Below are 15596 nucleotides of genomic sequence, written 5' to 3' on the forward strand. Positions count from 1 at the left end.
TGCTATGAGGGCTGTGTGTGCACGTGTGTGTGTACATGTACGCATGTGCGCATGCGTGTGCCTGCCTGTGGGCAGCCTCCTGGGGAGCGCTGAGCTGGCTCATGTCTGGAGCAGCCTGGGCCTGAGCCGAGGCCGTGGCCACACGTGTTCTCTCTGCTCTGTGGACCAGGCTGGGCAGGGGCACAGAGGAGGTGCCCAGCATCTTGTGTCCTGGAAAATAGGGGTGTGAGGGGACATGGAAAGGGTCACAGTCAGTGCCGTGGAGTGGGGTCCGTGCGTGGATGCTGACGTGACGGGGGGGGTCGAGCCCATTGATGAGCAGGGTGTCAGCATCGTCCCCAGTGTCCCCTCACAGACCACATACTCCCGGGGGAGAAAGCTGCTTTGTGAAAGGACCTGCCTGGGCTCCTACGTCCGCGACAGGACGCCAGAGCTACCCCTGCGAGGACATAGCCTGAGCCGGGGGCCATCCTGCACAAGAACTGCCCTTTAACTCTCATAGGTCACGGGGTCATGAGAATCCCATGTGGACCCAGCTGAGGCCACCGCACCCTCCAGGGTGAGCCCAGGGAGGCGGGTCGGGGCTGGAGGTGCTCGTGTGGGAGAGTCCCTGCGTGTAGGAAGCACGCCGTCTGCTGTCAGATCCAGAAAAAATGTTCTTCATGTTGTTCTTGCAACTTGTCTGCAAGTTTGAGATTTTTTCCAAAATAAAATTTTTTTAATTTGAAAAATTAAGCGAAGTGTTAGACAAAACCTACAGAAAGAGCTGGAGTAGCACAGGGGCGGGTTGTCTGCGTGCAGCACTGAGAGGGGCGGAGAGGACAGGGTGGCCCAGAGCCCACGTGCCGCCCGAGCAGCTTCCAGAATCAGAACAGCAGTGCCCTTGGGTCCCGGAAGGCCCTTGGCGGGCAGTCCTGCATCCTGAGGGTCTGTGTTTCCTGGCCCTGCACCTTGAGCCCAGATTCAAGAGAACGGCCCTGCCGGGTAAATGGGGGTGAGAAGAGAAACACCGTGAGTGGCCTGCAGTCGGGGGAGTCCTCCCTGGGGTGCGGCTGTCTGCACGCGGGGAGCGGAGTCCCTGCCAGGGCGAGGGCTGATCGGGGGCTGGTCGGCAGCTGTGCTCAGCCTGGCCATGTGCTCGGGGCAGAAGGTGCAGCCGAGTTTTGTTCAGTGATGTGGTTTGAGGTTCAAGGTGAAGGGACTTCAGCCTCATCCACCACGACTCACGTGGACGCCTTCCCCGCCAACGGGAAGAGAATGCTGCTTCGCGCCTCTGTTCGCCAGCGACATGTCTTCTGTGGCTGGTGCCCCGGGAGCCCGTGCACATTGTTTGATTGTCGGACCGGATGCTGGGTGGTGGGCGGAGGTGGGTCCAGGGAGCTGGGACTCCTGTTGCCGTTGTATGTCTTTTTTGGGAGTTGCCATTTCTCGGGGGGTCTACTGTGTTCAGTGCTCCTCGCTGCGAGATGCACGGGGGTTTGGGGAGGCCAGTGGAGGGGACGCATGTGGGTGACTGTCGTGGGAGAGAGGTGCCGGCATGTGGGGGAGCCTGTGGCTCTCCACGTGTGAAGTGTCTGGTCCTGAGATCCTTAAGGCTGAGAGAGGAGCCTCTTCTTTCTTTGTTGGCCTTTTATATTCCTCAGAAGTTTCACATTTTTATTTACTTGAAATATTTTCCTTTGTGGTTTTTTTAAATTTCTTCAAAGCTGGAGAGGTTACCGTTCTTCCATGAATCTGATAATCATTGTAACTTCTGACAGCTTTCCTATTTTTGGAGTCACAGCTGCACAGTTTGGAGGCTGTTTTCCAGAATGGACTCGCTGGATCTCGTCAAGAACTTTTTCCTTCTGCTCTTGTGTGGTCAGAACCGTGCGCTCTCACCATCTGGATGTCGTGCTGGTGTCACAGCACTCTTGGCTCAGTGCTCCCTGCCCCGGCTCTCCTGCCTCTGACCTCTGACCAGCCAGCTTGGTGGGGCCGGGCTGCCCTCAGGTCCCTATGGTCTGTCCCAACGCCCGCTGTTGAGGACTCCTTCCAGGGCCCGGCCTTTTGGCCGTCCCACCGCCCAGTCGTCTGGGGCTCATCATCCACGCCCACCTTCTCTCAGGACCTTCTAGAAGTGCTGGGCACCCTGACTGCCCTTCTTGGGCATGGGCTTCTTGGCTCCAGGACAAACCTCTGACTGGTGTTGGGCACTGCCTGGCCCTTGGCACCAGCTTCTCCGCCTCTGAAGCATTGGCCTGTGTCCAGGCCTCTTCGAGCCTGTCGTGGTCAGCATCAGCCTCAGTGGCTTGTTTCTGAGCCCTTGATGTCACGTTCTTCCCTAATTTTACATGTTTCTGAGGAACCAGGAACTGTTCTCACTCCTGTCTTGTAGATGAGGAATGGGTGTGCAAATCCAGACCATGTCCAGAGCCCGCTGGTGGGAGGGCTGTGTGGGCACCAGCTCCACCCAGGCTCCCACCCCTGTCCCACGGCTTCCTGCCTCGCCTGCTTCTGTCTGGAGGCCAGGGTTCTACATAGCCACTATCCACCCAGAGGTCAGAGAGGGCCCCTGTGCGCCACCCTGTCCCCAGGCCCTTCCAGGCCCTCCCTCCCTTGGGTCTCCCCTCTCCCTCACCAGCCTCCTCATGCAGCACTCCTGCCGCTCCCATCCCTCCCTCACTTAGACCTCAGTGGCTTAGATTTTTAAAACATGTTTTGCTATAGAGGACGTTTATTGGGACAACTGGTGAAATTGGAATAAGATCTGTGATTAGATAAGAATATTGTATCAGGATTTTTTTTTTTTTTTTTTTTTTATAATTGTCCTGTAGCTAGGTACAGGATTGTCCTTGGTTTTTGTTAAATACATTCTAAAGCGTATGGGAGTTAGCAGGCGTCACATGTGCAGTGTTCTCTGCTGGCTCAGGAAAGTGTGTGCCTGTCTGTGTCTAGGGGAGAAAGTTACAGCAAGTGTGGCAGGTGGCAGTGGGCTGGGGTCCAGGTGAGGGTGCACAGGAGTTCTTCGTACTCTTCTTGCAATTGTTTTGGATTTGAAATTATTTCACATTAAAGCTAGCTACTCTCCACCCCCGCAAAAGAAAAAGCTATCCAGTGTATTGTTGTAAACTGCATCGCGGAATTATGTTCTCTGAAAGGAAGAGCCGTCTGTCATCCCCCCTCTCCCTTGACTCTTTCCTGTACCCAGTGTTTTGTGTCCCTCATCCCAACATCAGAGTCCAGAGCCTGGTCCACACACACCTGAGTGCCAGGCACTGCTGCCCCCTTGTGTGCAGGGCGGGCGCTGCAGGGAGCGGCCAGCCCTTCTGGCCCGTGGGCTCGTCCTGTCCTCAGTGGTCTTCGCAGCTGCAGCTCTCCTGCCACGCCTCTGCCATGGCCCCAGCTGCCCTGGGTCCCAGCCTGGGCAGTCACGAGAAGCGCTTCTCTGGGATGGGCCAGAAGCTCTCGGGGTAGGCGCCCCTGGGCTGAGGGCGCCGGGGTGGCCTTTGTCCTGGGGACGCAGCTCCCAGCCTGCTCAGTGTCTCCATCCGGGGTCATGCGAGGTGGGAAGCGGTGGTGTCTGCTCGTTCTCACTGCTGGGTCAGCTCTGGGTTGGATAAAATGCAGGCCCCATGTTCTCTCCTCACCTGCGGTGTGGCAGGGCCACCCGGGCGCGGAGCAGCTCCACACTGCACGTACGGCTCACCAGCAGTGTCTCCTTGCAGCGCACGTACCGAATGCCAAAGGAAGTCCGTGTGGAGCCCCAGAAGTTTGCCGCAGAGCTCATCCACCGCCTGGAGGCTGTGCAGCGGACGCGGGAGGCCGAGGAGAAGCTGGAGGAGCGGCTGAAGCGCGTCCGGATGGTGAGTGGGTCCCATGGCGGGGCACCACGCCGGGTCACTGAAGTGTGTGACCACACTCGGTAGAGTTTAGGGGGACTTCAGGCCCTGAGCTGCTCCCACCAGGGCCCCCTAGCACCTCCCCGCCCCACTGGATCATGCTCCACCCCGACTTGGGGGCTTATGGGCAGCTCGCCCATGACACCTGCTCGCGGACCCAGGCCTGGCCTGCATCCTGCTCAGTGCCCTCCCTGCCACGTGGAGCTGAGATGCCCTCACATGGGCAGGAGGGGCAGGAGGCTTCCACTTGTCACTTCCGAGTGCAGAGTGGCTTTTAGGTCTGGACACAGGCTCTGTTTTGTCTTGTTTTCTGACCTGCAGCCTTGTTTGATGGAACTTTGGAGGCTAAGAAGTTTCATAATATTTGTAATTTATTTGGTTTAATACCTTTCTGCCCATAACTGCCAGAGATACCTTGCTTTTGTTGCCCTGGGCGTGTCATTCTACAAGACTCGTTTCCACACATTCAGGGCCTCCGTGCAGAGGTGCTAGTGACAGGTGTGCCTCTCACACGCCCTCCCTGTGCCCAGTCCCCCCTGGACTCTGTGGGCCTCAGTGCTGTGTCCCACGGGCCTTTGCTTTTTCTCTTAGAGCAGAAATCTGTTCTCTTCTTGATATTTTGCCCAATACCTGAAACTCAAAAATGTGACGTTTCCTGAAGGAGTTGTTTCTCCACCCGATCTTCCTATTTAATATACAGGACCTGAGCCCTCGCTGGACCCCATCAGAACCCTTGGGAGGGCCCTGCTGTTTCAGTTCCACGTTCCCCGGGTGGGCCGTGTGTACAACAGTCTGGAGGCACTGCCATCAGGGTGGACATGGGGCCTGGCACGTGGTCACACCTGGAGTTCCCCTCTCCTGCCGCCTGCACCCGGCTCCAGGGCTCCCAGTGATGCCCAGCCCTGAAACAGGGGGCCTGGCTCCCCCATCTTCCCCTGTGGGGAGACAGCAGGCAGGTTTCCCGTAGCGTGTCAGAACCTGGGACCCCTCACAGCACCAGAAGGCAGCCCTGAGAGTGAGACGCTGGCGGGCAGGGCTGTGCTGCGAGGAGCCTTAGGGAGCCTGCTTGGCCCTCGCTCTCCTCTTCTGCCTGCATGGCAACGGCACGGCCCTCACAGCAGAGAAGGTGTGGCCTGAGGGCTTCCCCTGAGCTGACCAGCTGTCCTCGCGCAGCCCCCGAGGTCACCCGACAGGCACCCACCCTGCCGGCTCCCGTGACTTGGTCTCACTGCTTGGGAGGGAGTGGCCGGCAGGGCTGGGGTTGGGGGTTGCGCTGGCTGAGCTGCTCTCATTCAGGCCGTGAGGCCTGCGGAGGAGCTGAAGGGACAGTTAGGGGCATGGTTTCCGCCTCCTGCAACCCCGCTCTGAGAAAACGAACACAGGGGGAAGGGGAAGGGGAAGCTGTGACAAAGTGAGAGAATGGCATGGACATATATACACTACCAAACGTAAAATAGGTAGCTAGTGGGAAGCAGCTGCATAGCACAGGGAGATCAGCTCAGTGCTTTGTGACCACCTAGAGGGGTGGGATAGGGAGGGTGGGAGGGAGGGATTTTTTAATCCTACAGATTTTTTAATAACTTATTTTCATTGTAAAACTTGGAAAATAAAAACAAAATAAAACGGGCTTCCCTGGTGGCGCAGTGGTTAGGAGTCCGCCTGCCGATGCAGGGGACACGGGTTTGTGCCCCGGTCCGGGGGGATCCCACGTGCCGCGGAGCGGCTGGGCCCGTGAGCCATGGCCACTGAGCCTGCGCGTCCGGAGCCTGTGCTCCGCAGCGGGAGAGGCCACAGCAGTGAGAGGCCCGCGTACCGCAAAAAAAAAAAACGAATACTAGCAGCTGAGTGGTTATGTAAATGTATAATATCAATATTATAGAGCTCTAAAATTGAATTTCTGCACATGCAGAGCTATTAAGAAAAACTAGATGTCAGATCCGTAGGAATTTGGAGGTTCCCTCTTGCTCTCTGCTGCCCTAGGTGAATAGTGTCAACAGTGCAGTGCCCTGGGGAAGACTTGGCGAGGAGTCTCCCAGCCCCTCATCCCTGCAAAGCACAGGGGTCGGGATGGGGACACAGGATGGGGTGCAGGAGCCCAGTGGTCTGAGGCTCTGCCAGGGCAGCTCCCATCTGTGCCCACAGGGTGTGTGTTCCCCCTCCATCCATCCCTCTCTCCCTGTCTGTCCTCCTCAGTGCCATTTTCCATCCTGAGTTGCAGTGCCCACAGCTGACGGCATGTCTGAATGACATTTAGGTACTTTTGCAGTGGTGAGTCCTGTGGTGAACTCCCGGAGGTTTTTTGTGTTAAAGTGCAGCGTGGCTTAGTCACCCGTTTTCTCAGTTATGACCAGACATACTCAGCATTCTGGTTTGGACAAGTCAATAAGACAAGAAAATAAATGTGACCAGTATCTTTTGGAATTAAAGTGATCGAATATTTATGTTTATGGATGTGGTTATGGTAATTCTCAGAGAGTCAAAGGAAATTCTGTTAGTTTAATGTCAGAATTTATTAAGACACCAATAGCAAGGTAAGCAAAAACCAAGAGCTCTTCTGTACAAGGGCAACATTCCCTTTGAAAATATGATGGAAAATATGGCAGTAAGATTGAGGAATAGGAAAACTCAACTGAAAAAAAAAACAAAATTTTTATTGATAAGCATAAAAGAAAGTGGAACCAGTGCCAGGATTCCCAGTGGTCTCCGCGGCACTGGCATTGTGCCCCTCCTCACCGCGTACCCGCCACACTCGGGTGGTGAGCCCAGCCTCCATCCGTCTGCACCGTCTTGCCGTGCAGACTGCCCAGAGCCCAGCTGCACTTGCTCGGGACTCAGCAGGGACAGGAGGGGCTCTGGGGGCCGCTCTGGGTCGGGCGGCCCCTCCAGCACCTCACCTCAGGCTCAGGGTCTCATCCCAGGCTCAGGGCTCCTGGCCTTTGCTTGCTTGTGATTTGTCTCCCCAAGCGTGGGGTTTCCGCAGTGCGGCCAGTGCCGAGAGGTAACATGTGGCCTTGTCCCCACAGGAGGAAGAAGGTGAGGATGGTGATGTGTCCTCTGGCCCCCCAGGGGCCAGTCATAAGCTGCCTTCAGCCCCGGCCTGGCACCACTTCCCACCCCGCTATGCGGATATGAGCTGTGTGGGGCTGCGGGATGCACACGAGGAGAACCCGGAGAGCATCCTGGACGAGCATGTGCAGCGAGTCATGAGGACACCGGGCTGCCAGTCACCAGGGCCCGGCCACCGCTCCCCGGACAGTGCGCACATGCCCAAGATGGGAGCGCTAGGAGGCACGGTGCCCGGGCACGGAAAGCACGTGCCCAAGTCGGGGGCGAAGCTGGACACAGCTGGCCTGCACCTCCACAGACACGGCCACCACCACGGCCACCATGGCTCAGCTAGGCCCAAGGAGCCTGCCGAGGCCGAGGCCTCCCGCCGGGTCCAGAGCAGCTTCGCGTGGGGCCCAGAGCTGCACGGCCACGCGGCCAAGCCCCGAAGCCACGTGGAGAGCATGGGCGCCGCCCCCACCACCAGTGACAGCCTGGCCTACAGGTGAGTGTTTGCGGCGGTTCCCTCCTTCTGCATCTGTGTCAGTGAGGCTGTGTGTGTCTCCAGGAAAAAGGGGTCAAGGCGAGAGGCCGTATCTACTGTGGCCTCTGTTCAGCCTTCAAGCCAGGATTCCCCTTTAAAAGTCATTAAATCAGGGTCGGCCACAGAGACAGCAGGCACCTGGGTGCACTGGCCGCTGGAGCTCCAGCCTTGAAGCATGGTCAGGTCAGATGCACCTGTTTCGGAGGGCAGTGTCTGGGTGAGGAAGGGTGGCCAGGCCCTGGATGCCGCCACCTTGGCTCCAACCCTCCCGGCCCATGCTGCCCAGACACCTTCCTTCCTTTCCTTCCCACCATAGAGTCTGCCAAAACAACCCCACTCATGCCCGCAGAGCCAGTGCAGAGGCCCCACGTTCAGGGAGGGGCCCTTCCAGGCCACCCTCCCATAGCCATGAGGGTCTGGGCCAGCTGTCCAGCATTGGGCCAGCTGAAGTAGCAGGTGACCCGGGTCTTGCTCTTGCAGCGGGAAGGCAAGCATGACCTCCAAAAGAAACTCCAAGAAGGCTGAGTCGGGGAAGAGCACCAGCGTGGAGGCGCCAGGCCCCTCTGAGGATGCAGAGAAGAACCAGAAAATCATGCAGTGGATCATCGAGGGCGAGAAGGAGATCAGCAGGCACCGGAAGGCTGGCCACGGGTGAGAAGCCGTGTGGGGGCGTGGGCCCTGTGCGGTTGTGGGCGCAGACGTCCAGAGCCACCCTGCCAGCCTCTAGCGCCCCTCTGCCAGCATCCTGAGCAGCTGGTCTTAGTGCAAGCCACATGCCATGGAAGCAGGAATTCCTTGGAATTAGGTCCAGTCCATGGGAGCATGAGGTCAACGCCTCCCTGTGGGGACCCTGTGATGGGGTGGGGGTCGTCAATGAGCTTCAGTGTCCTGGGCAGGAGTACCCACTGGTGGGGTCAGTCTGAAGTTGCTGCAGCCCCCCCCACCCCACCGGGGAGGGGCCTCCTGCCATGTGGCTGCCCTCCTTTGAGAAGGAGCTAAGGCAGGGCCTGCACAAGGAACCTTATGGGCCTGACCTGCTTGTCCTCCGGCTGCCGGGGGCAGTTCTCATCTGGTCTGCATCCCTCTGAGCTCTGTGTCGGTCTCAGTGTCACCCCTGTCCCCTTCATGGTGGGGACAGGGCTGGGCAGGGGGCCTGGGGCTGGTGGGGTCGGCCCATGGGCGGACTTCCCTGGCCCTCGCTGTTCCTGGGCCTTCCTGGGAAGGGCCAAGTGGTGTGTGTGAGGTAGGTGAGGCAGGTCATTGGTAACACGGGGTCCCTTGTTCCCGTGGCAACATGTTCCAAGGTCCACGTAACCTTGGAACAAGCCCCCTGCCAGTGTGCAGACCCTTTGCAGTCACAGAGCCTGACCTGGTGGGGGGCCTCTCTGGGAGCCCCTCTCTTGCTCTGGTGGGGGTGGATTTTTGGCTTCTCTGGATTTCTCTCTTTTGCGATTTTCACAAGGACTGGCTGTGTCCTTGGCTGCTCCCCCAACCCCAAATGGAGGGTTGGAGGGCTTCTGTGGGTAAAGAGTGAGAGTCTAGAAACAGCCTCCTGGGTTTGGAAGGCTCCTGCCCTCTGGCTGGGCTGCAGGTTCTGTCAAATGCTGATGCTGCAGTGTCTCCACCAGGCACTTCTTGGGATCTGTGGGCCCAGGGGAGGTGAGGCCCGTAGAGGGGAGAATGGGGGGAAGGTGGGGCCAGGGAGTGAGGGGTAGGGGACGGGGTGAGGTCTCCCTGTGGCCGGCCTTGTGGGACTTTTTAGGAGGAGTCCACCTCCCCCTGGGGTACATTCCCTGGGCAGTTCTGGCATCACAAGGGCACTGGGTCAACCAACTCTCCCCAGGGCCCCCTTCTTGGGATTCCCTCCTTTTTGCTCCTGGGGCTAAGCCCCCCTTTCTGAGGCCTTCAGCCTAGCTGAGAGAGGCAGATGTTTTCACTTGAATTCCATTCAGTGATTGAGTGATGGCAGGTCACACAAATGTAAAGCACATTCTCAGTGTCTGATGATGGGGAGCGTGATGTCATGTGGAGGGGGAAATCAGGAAAGATCACATGTTCAGAATTATGCTAATTACATCAAGTATTTTTGTTTTTCTTTTTAACTTATTTATATTGGGCTGCGTTGGTTCTTCGTTGCTGCGCAGAGGCTTTCTCTAGTTGCGGCGAGCAGGGGCTACTCTTCGTTGCGGTGCGCAGGCTTCTCGTTGCCATAGGCTTCTCTTGTTGTGGAGCATGGGCTCTAGGACACGGGGGCTTCAGTAGTTGTGGCGCGTGGGCTTAGTTGTTCCACGGCATGTGGGATCTTCCTGGACCAGGTCTCGAACCCATGTACCCTGCATTGTCAGGCGGATTCCTAACCACTGTGCCACCAGGGAAGTCCCTGTGTCAAGTGTTTTTAATGGAGAAGGAAATACACTGAATATACCGAGAGTGGCTGTTGCTGAATTACATTTATTTTTTTCTTTGAATTTCCTGACTGTTTCAGGTTTTTCACAAAGAGCACTTATTTTAATATCAAAATACTTTTCAATAACACTGAAAACTTTTCTTTAAAAGAAGTTTTCATGGGGAAGCAGAAAAAAAAAAGTATTCACATAGGATGTGATTTATATTTCAATACACAAGTTTCCAGGAAGGACTGTACGTTCGCGGTGCAGGGGGCCGTGGGGGGTATGGGCGCTGCTCACCTTGTTCTCTGGCCCCACAGGTCGTCCGGGGCAAAAAAGCAGCAGGCCCACGAGAGCTCCCGGCCCTTGTCCATCGAGCGCCCCGGGGCCGTGCACCCCTGGGTCAGCGCCCAGCTCCGGACCTCCGTGCAGCCCTCGCATCTCTTCATCCAGGACCCCACGATGCCGCCCAACCCGGCCCCCAACCCTCTGACGCAGCTGGAGGAGGCCCGCCGGCGCCTGGAGGAGGAGGAGAAGAGGGCCAGCAAGGCGCCCTCGAGGCAGAGGTACGGGACCTCGGGAGAGCAGGGCTGCCTGCTGTGTGGCCGAGGGCTGGGAGGGCAGGTGGTCATCACACTGTCCCTCTGAGGAGGGAGGGGGAGCCCTTCCTGTGTCGCAACTGCCCTGCACATGCGCTCACTCGCCCTTACCTTGGGACTGCTGGAGGTCACAGTCAGATGACCATTGGCTGCTGTGCTGGCTGAGCCAGGAGGGGGTGGTCCTGGGGGCTCCCAGCTGCCTCCACGAAGGGGGCCCGAAACATGTGGTTCACAGCTACATGGAGGGGAGCCCCGATGTCATGTGCAGGCAGGACGTTGGTGCTGAGATGTGTGTGGGTGTAAACTCTTCTCCTGGAAAGACCCCAGCCCCACAGCCCTCCTCACTGTGCCCTGCTTGGCCTTCAGGGCCAGGGTGGCCCCAGGGGGCCAGGAAGGCCTCCCCTTTATGGGGGACAGGTCGTCCCTCCAGGCTGGGTCCTTGCAGCTCGGCCCTTGAGGTCACTTTCCCGGGCCTGCTGACCCATCAGGATTCCCAGGTGGATCAGGGTCTCTGAGGGGCCTGGAAATCTGGAGAATGTGGTCATCAAACTGCAGCCACTGTTTTTCTTGGATGTTACTGGCTCCCATTGCCCTCGGTCAGCTGGGCATCTGGGGTCTGGCCTCACCGTGTTTGGGTCCGTGCTGCTCTGGGGAAGCTGGCGTCAGGGTGCAGACCCTGCCCAGCGTCCGTCTTGGGCATAGCTGGAAGCCCGCATGTATCCCCCGGGTCACTGAAGGTGACCATGTTTACGCCTAGCTGTCTCACACCCCGTGATCTCGCTCGTCAGCATAGAGCCGGGGAGCAGGCTTGTGCAGGTGGCCTCGCCTGATGCTAGCCTGTAAGCTGGAGGCCAGCGGGGCAGCAGCGGGGCCACCGTGGGGGCCAGGGCGTGTGGACACCCTCCCTGCCGTGAGGACCCGCTGCAGGGGCTTCCTGGCCCATCATCCTTGCTGCCCGCTGTCTGTTCTTCCTGTGAGTACTCACAGGCCCTGCCCAGCGGCACATCCTGTCTGGCTGGTGATGCTGAGCTGAGCACATGGGCGGCTCTGGCACCTCCACGGTGGTCAGTCTAGGGCACGTGGGCCTTTTGTAAATGGCTACAGACCAGAGAGCTGGGCCCTCCTCGTGGGGTGACCTCCACCCAGGCCGGTGAAGGTAGAAGTTGTGTCAGGGCCACAGAGCATCGCCCCCGGGGTGGAAGGCCACTGGGAGAGGAGCTGCCATGCAGCGAGTCCCCTTCAGACGGAGCAGCGGCCGCGCTCCAGAGCCCAGGTCTGTGTCGAGTGCTGAGTAGGAAGAGCTGCACCCCAGGGAGGAGGCCAGGGCAGCTCCTCTTGGAAGGCGAAGGCTCCTCTGAGTGTGCATGAAGTGACAGGACCCCAGCATGTTCCCGGTGCCCGAGGCTCTGCCCAGATGAGGGTCTGGGAACCCTGGATGGATGGAAGCAGCATCGGCCTCTCGACTCATCCTGATGGAGCCCTGATCCTCCCGCCCTGCTCCACAACCCAAGGAGGGCTTTGGTGTCCTGTCCGCTGCACACAGTGGGAGCCTCATCTGTGGTGACAGAGCGTCTTGGGAGCCCCTGCTCCGTCTTCCTGCTGGTCTCCTGTGGTCACCGCCAACTGCTGCTGGAGGCCCTGCCCAGGCCCATGCGGCTCACTGACGCCGTTGTTCCCTAGGTATGTGCAGGAGGTCATCCAGCGGGGGCGCTCCTGTGTCAGGCCAGCGTGCACGCCCGTGCTGAGCGTGGTGCCAGCGGTGTCCGACCTGGAGCTCTCCGAGACAGAGTACGTGCGCTCCCCCCGGGTCTTCCCGGTACTGCCCAGCCATACTGCACCGCCGGCCAGGTGCTGCAGTGGCGCAGCTGTACCCACGATGGGAGCTCAGGCACTGCACCTGAAGAGCTGGGTCTGCAAGTGTATCTCGTCAAAGGAACCGTCTGACCGTCCACGTGGTGACAAGTGACCAACGGGCCAGAGAGGAGGTCCACTCGCCTCCCGCACTCTGGCCTCACGTCCCCACCAGGCCTTGGGACTCGCTGGTCAGCGACCTGACTGGCTTGATGGGTTCAGGGCTGCAGCCCTGACTCCCCTGGCACTGCTGACCGGAAGCGTCAGCCCCGGGCACTTGTGCACAGCAAGCGGGCTCTGTTCTCACGTGGACCACAGGCACCTGCGGGTCGTCTCCCTGGGCATGCGTGGGCCAGGCTGGGCACTGGGGAGCCAAGGGCCATATGTAGACAGTGCTGGCCACCCTGTCCCTGCACTTCTGCTCAAGACAGAGAAGAAGGAAGGGGCCCCCACCTCAGCCTTGCCGGGCTGACCCCAGACAGTACTTCATCACACCCGGCTGAGTGTGCTGAGGGGCTCACGGCCTCCCCATAGGTCACTCCTCCAGTGGCCCCTGGAGAAGCAGGGACTCGGCGTCCCTTCTGCAGAGAATGGACCCCACAGGAACCCCAGCTGGGCTCCCAGGACAGCCTGGGCTTGAGGTTGCAGGCCTGAGGGAAGGGAAGCGGGCGCTGGGAGCCTGGCTCAGGCAGTGGATGGCCACACAGCTGAGGTGACAGCCTGCTCTGTGCCCAGGAGCACCGGGGTGGGGGGGTCCCCAGGGAGAGTAGAGCCTGCTGTAAGCTCAGGTGGCCTTCCTGACATGACACTGACACGCCCAGCTGGCCAGTGCAAGGGCTGTGCCAGGCTCCACCGGCGCAGCTCTGGAGTGGTCACAGGACAGGACGCTAGAGGAGACGGGTGCTGCCTCAGCCTGGGCAGGAGGCGCTGCTGGCCTCAGCGGTCTCTGGAAGTGTGGTTGGCTGCTGCTTATGGTCTCTTGACAAGCTCTCTGCCATGAGGCAGATCCGTCACAGTTCTATTCGTCCAGTCCCTGGCCTTAGGTGTTTCTGAAGTTTGGGGCTGTAGGCCTTACTAGGACATGAGCAGTTTAGCCCAGCCTCGAGGCGGTGGCTGTGGCGGGTTCTGTGGCCTGGCTGTCTCATGCAGCCCAGCAGAGGCATCTGCTGTGGGTTCTGGCTCTGAGAAGCCTGCTCGCCCAACTTCACGTGGTCTGGGTAGTGGGTGCTGCCCGCCAGGCAGTTCAAGCCACAGTGAGACCAGGGCCTCGTGGGTGGTGGGCAGGCCGAGGCGCCGGTCGGACGGTTGGCGGGCAGGCGACGAGCCGCTGTCCACCTGGGTCAGGGCCTGTGGCTGGCGCAGGACTGGAAACCTGGGCTGAGGCACCATGTGGGGTGAGCCCCCCAGGGCTGGACGTGGCTATGTGGGTGGGGTGGGCGTCGGGGCCTGTGGATGTGTGGCACTTCTGAGCGTGGCACAGCCCACCCTGTAGGCCCTGCTCTGTCGTTTACTGGGGTGCCTGGGGCCCAGCAGTCACCGCTTCTTCTCCGCCCCCCAGGACAAAATCGCAGAGGAAGGCAGGCGGTGGGAGTGCCCAGTCGTGTGACAGCATCGTCGTGGCCTACTATTTCTGTGGGGAGCCCATCCCCTACCGGACCCTGGTGAGGGGCCGTGCGGTCACCCTGGGCCAGTTCAAGGAGCTGCTGACCAAGAAAGGCAACTACAGGTGAGAGGCATTGGTGGGGTCAGCTCAGGAGACAGTGCTGTGTGCTCGTGCCTCGTTGAGTCCTTGCCTCCACGTGTCTGGCCACGGGCTGTCGGCGTGAGCCCCACGACAGATGGGGCATGGGTGATCTCAGGTGACTGAGGGCTCCAGGCCGAGCAAGGGGTCTGGAGGGTCTGTTGATCCCCGTGCTGGTGTGACCTGAGTCGGCCTCGTCTCAGCCTCCTAACCATCCTCCACAGGTCTGCCCTGGGCTGCCCAGCCCTGCCGGCCTGAGACCAGCCCCTGCAGGCTCCTCATTGGGCTCTGTAGGTCGGGTGGGGCCCATGGGGTCTCGGCTGGAGTCAGCCCACTGTGGGCCTGCCTGGGTGGTTTGCTGTGGCCACTGGAGGGGCCTTGGGCCGAGTGCAGGCGCTTTAGCCCAGTGGAGAGGACAGAAACCCCACGCCCACCCACTCCTCCCCCACAGCACCTAGAGGCTGGGGCAGGGACCCTGCACGTGGTCACTGCACGTGTCAAGCACCGGCACTCAGGCACCGGGCAGAACCGGCTCGCGTGCCCTGCAGGAGGTGTCAGGGGCGGCCGCCAAACTGCCGGACGCTGCCGCCCTCACCGCCCCTCCCACCCGCAGATACTACTTCAAGAAGGTGAGCGATGAGTTCGAATGCGGTGTGGTGTTCGAGGAGGTGCGTGAGGATGGGGCCGTGCTGCCCGTCTTCGAGGAGAAGGTCATCGGCAAGGTGGAGAAGGTGGACTGACGGGCGGGCCTGGCCTCCGTGCTGCGCACCACGAGGGCCTGTGCCGGGTTGCAAGAGTGTGGCAGACACACGGCTGCTGGCGGAAGGCCAGGTGCTGCCCGCTTCACAGCTGCCGCCCCTTTGGTCCATCTGTGTCCAGGAGGGCGGGGGGTCCCTCTGGGGTCCCACAGGCTTCCACCCACTCCTCTGCAGGACACTCAAGAGCCCACCCAGCAGGGAGCCCACCATGGGGCCGCCTTGAGACCCTCCCCCGCGGCCCCCTGCTGCTAACCACGGACGCCCCCGGCGCTCACCCCACAGGCTCTGCTTCTCCTTCTGGGACTCGCCCGCCATGGCCTGCCCTGGTCAGGCCTGTCCCAGAGCCGGGGTGCAGGGGGCCCCGTGGGGCCTCTGTCCATTGTACATGTCACCGAGTGCCTTCAACACAGCTTGTCTCTTGCCTCACTGTGTGGACCCGGCGACGGAGCACCGAGGCCCAAGCGTGGGCTCAGCGGGTCCCGGGCCCCTTCCTCCTAAGGGCCCATGTAAATATGTACATTTCTCAGGCCTGGGCCAGCGGGGAGGGGCTGCCCCAAGCCCGTTTTTCATGCGCTGACTTGTACAATTATCTTTTCAAAGGTACTTGGATAATAATGAAATAAAACCATTTTTGAATCTTCCCTGGCTGTGGACTGCACCTGTCCAATGTGGCTGGTGGGAATGCCCCTCGGCTGGCTCCTGGGATGTGTGCCCTGTCTCCCAGCCACCAAAGGAAGTCAGGCCAGCCTCTGTGGCGGGGAGGGGGTGCCGTTTAGCAACGCTAGCAGAG

The 15596-nt window shown here is 59.9% G+C and overlaps 1 protein-coding gene across 6 annotated transcripts in view; it reads left to right on the forward strand.

The window, feature by feature from the left end:
* Window positions 1–15441, forward strand: part of AXIN1 (axin 1) — a 61949-nt gene extending 46508 nt beyond the window's left edge. For 4 of the 6 annotated variants that reach the window (XM_030872341.3, XM_060284659.2, XM_070043555.1 and 1 more), the window contains 7 exons: window positions 3708–3845; window positions 6905–7431; window positions 7951–8121; window positions 10178–10423; window positions 12137–12244; window positions 13866–14033; window positions 14662–15441. In XM_030872341.3, coding sequence (XP_030728201.1) covers window positions 3708–3845; window positions 6905–7431; window positions 7951–8121; window positions 10178–10423; window positions 12137–12244; window positions 13866–14033; window positions 14662–14788 — 1485 coding nt within the window. In that variant the 3' untranslated portion in view covers window positions 14789–15441. The remainder of the gene's footprint in view (window positions 1–3707; window positions 3846–6904; window positions 7432–7950; window positions 8122–10177; window positions 10424–12136; window positions 12245–13865; window positions 14034–14661) is intronic. The other 2 variants (XM_070043556.1, XM_030872346.3) reach the window with 1 other exon arrangement.
* The last annotated feature ends 155 nt before the right edge of the window (window positions 15442–15596 follow it).

The sequence above is a fragment of the Globicephala melas genome, chromosome 15 (genome assembly GCF_963455315.2).
Source record: "Globicephala melas chromosome 15, mGloMel1.2, whole genome shotgun sequence".
NCBI classification, from domain to species: domain Eukaryota; kingdom Metazoa; phylum Chordata; class Mammalia; order Artiodactyla; family Delphinidae; genus Globicephala; species Globicephala melas.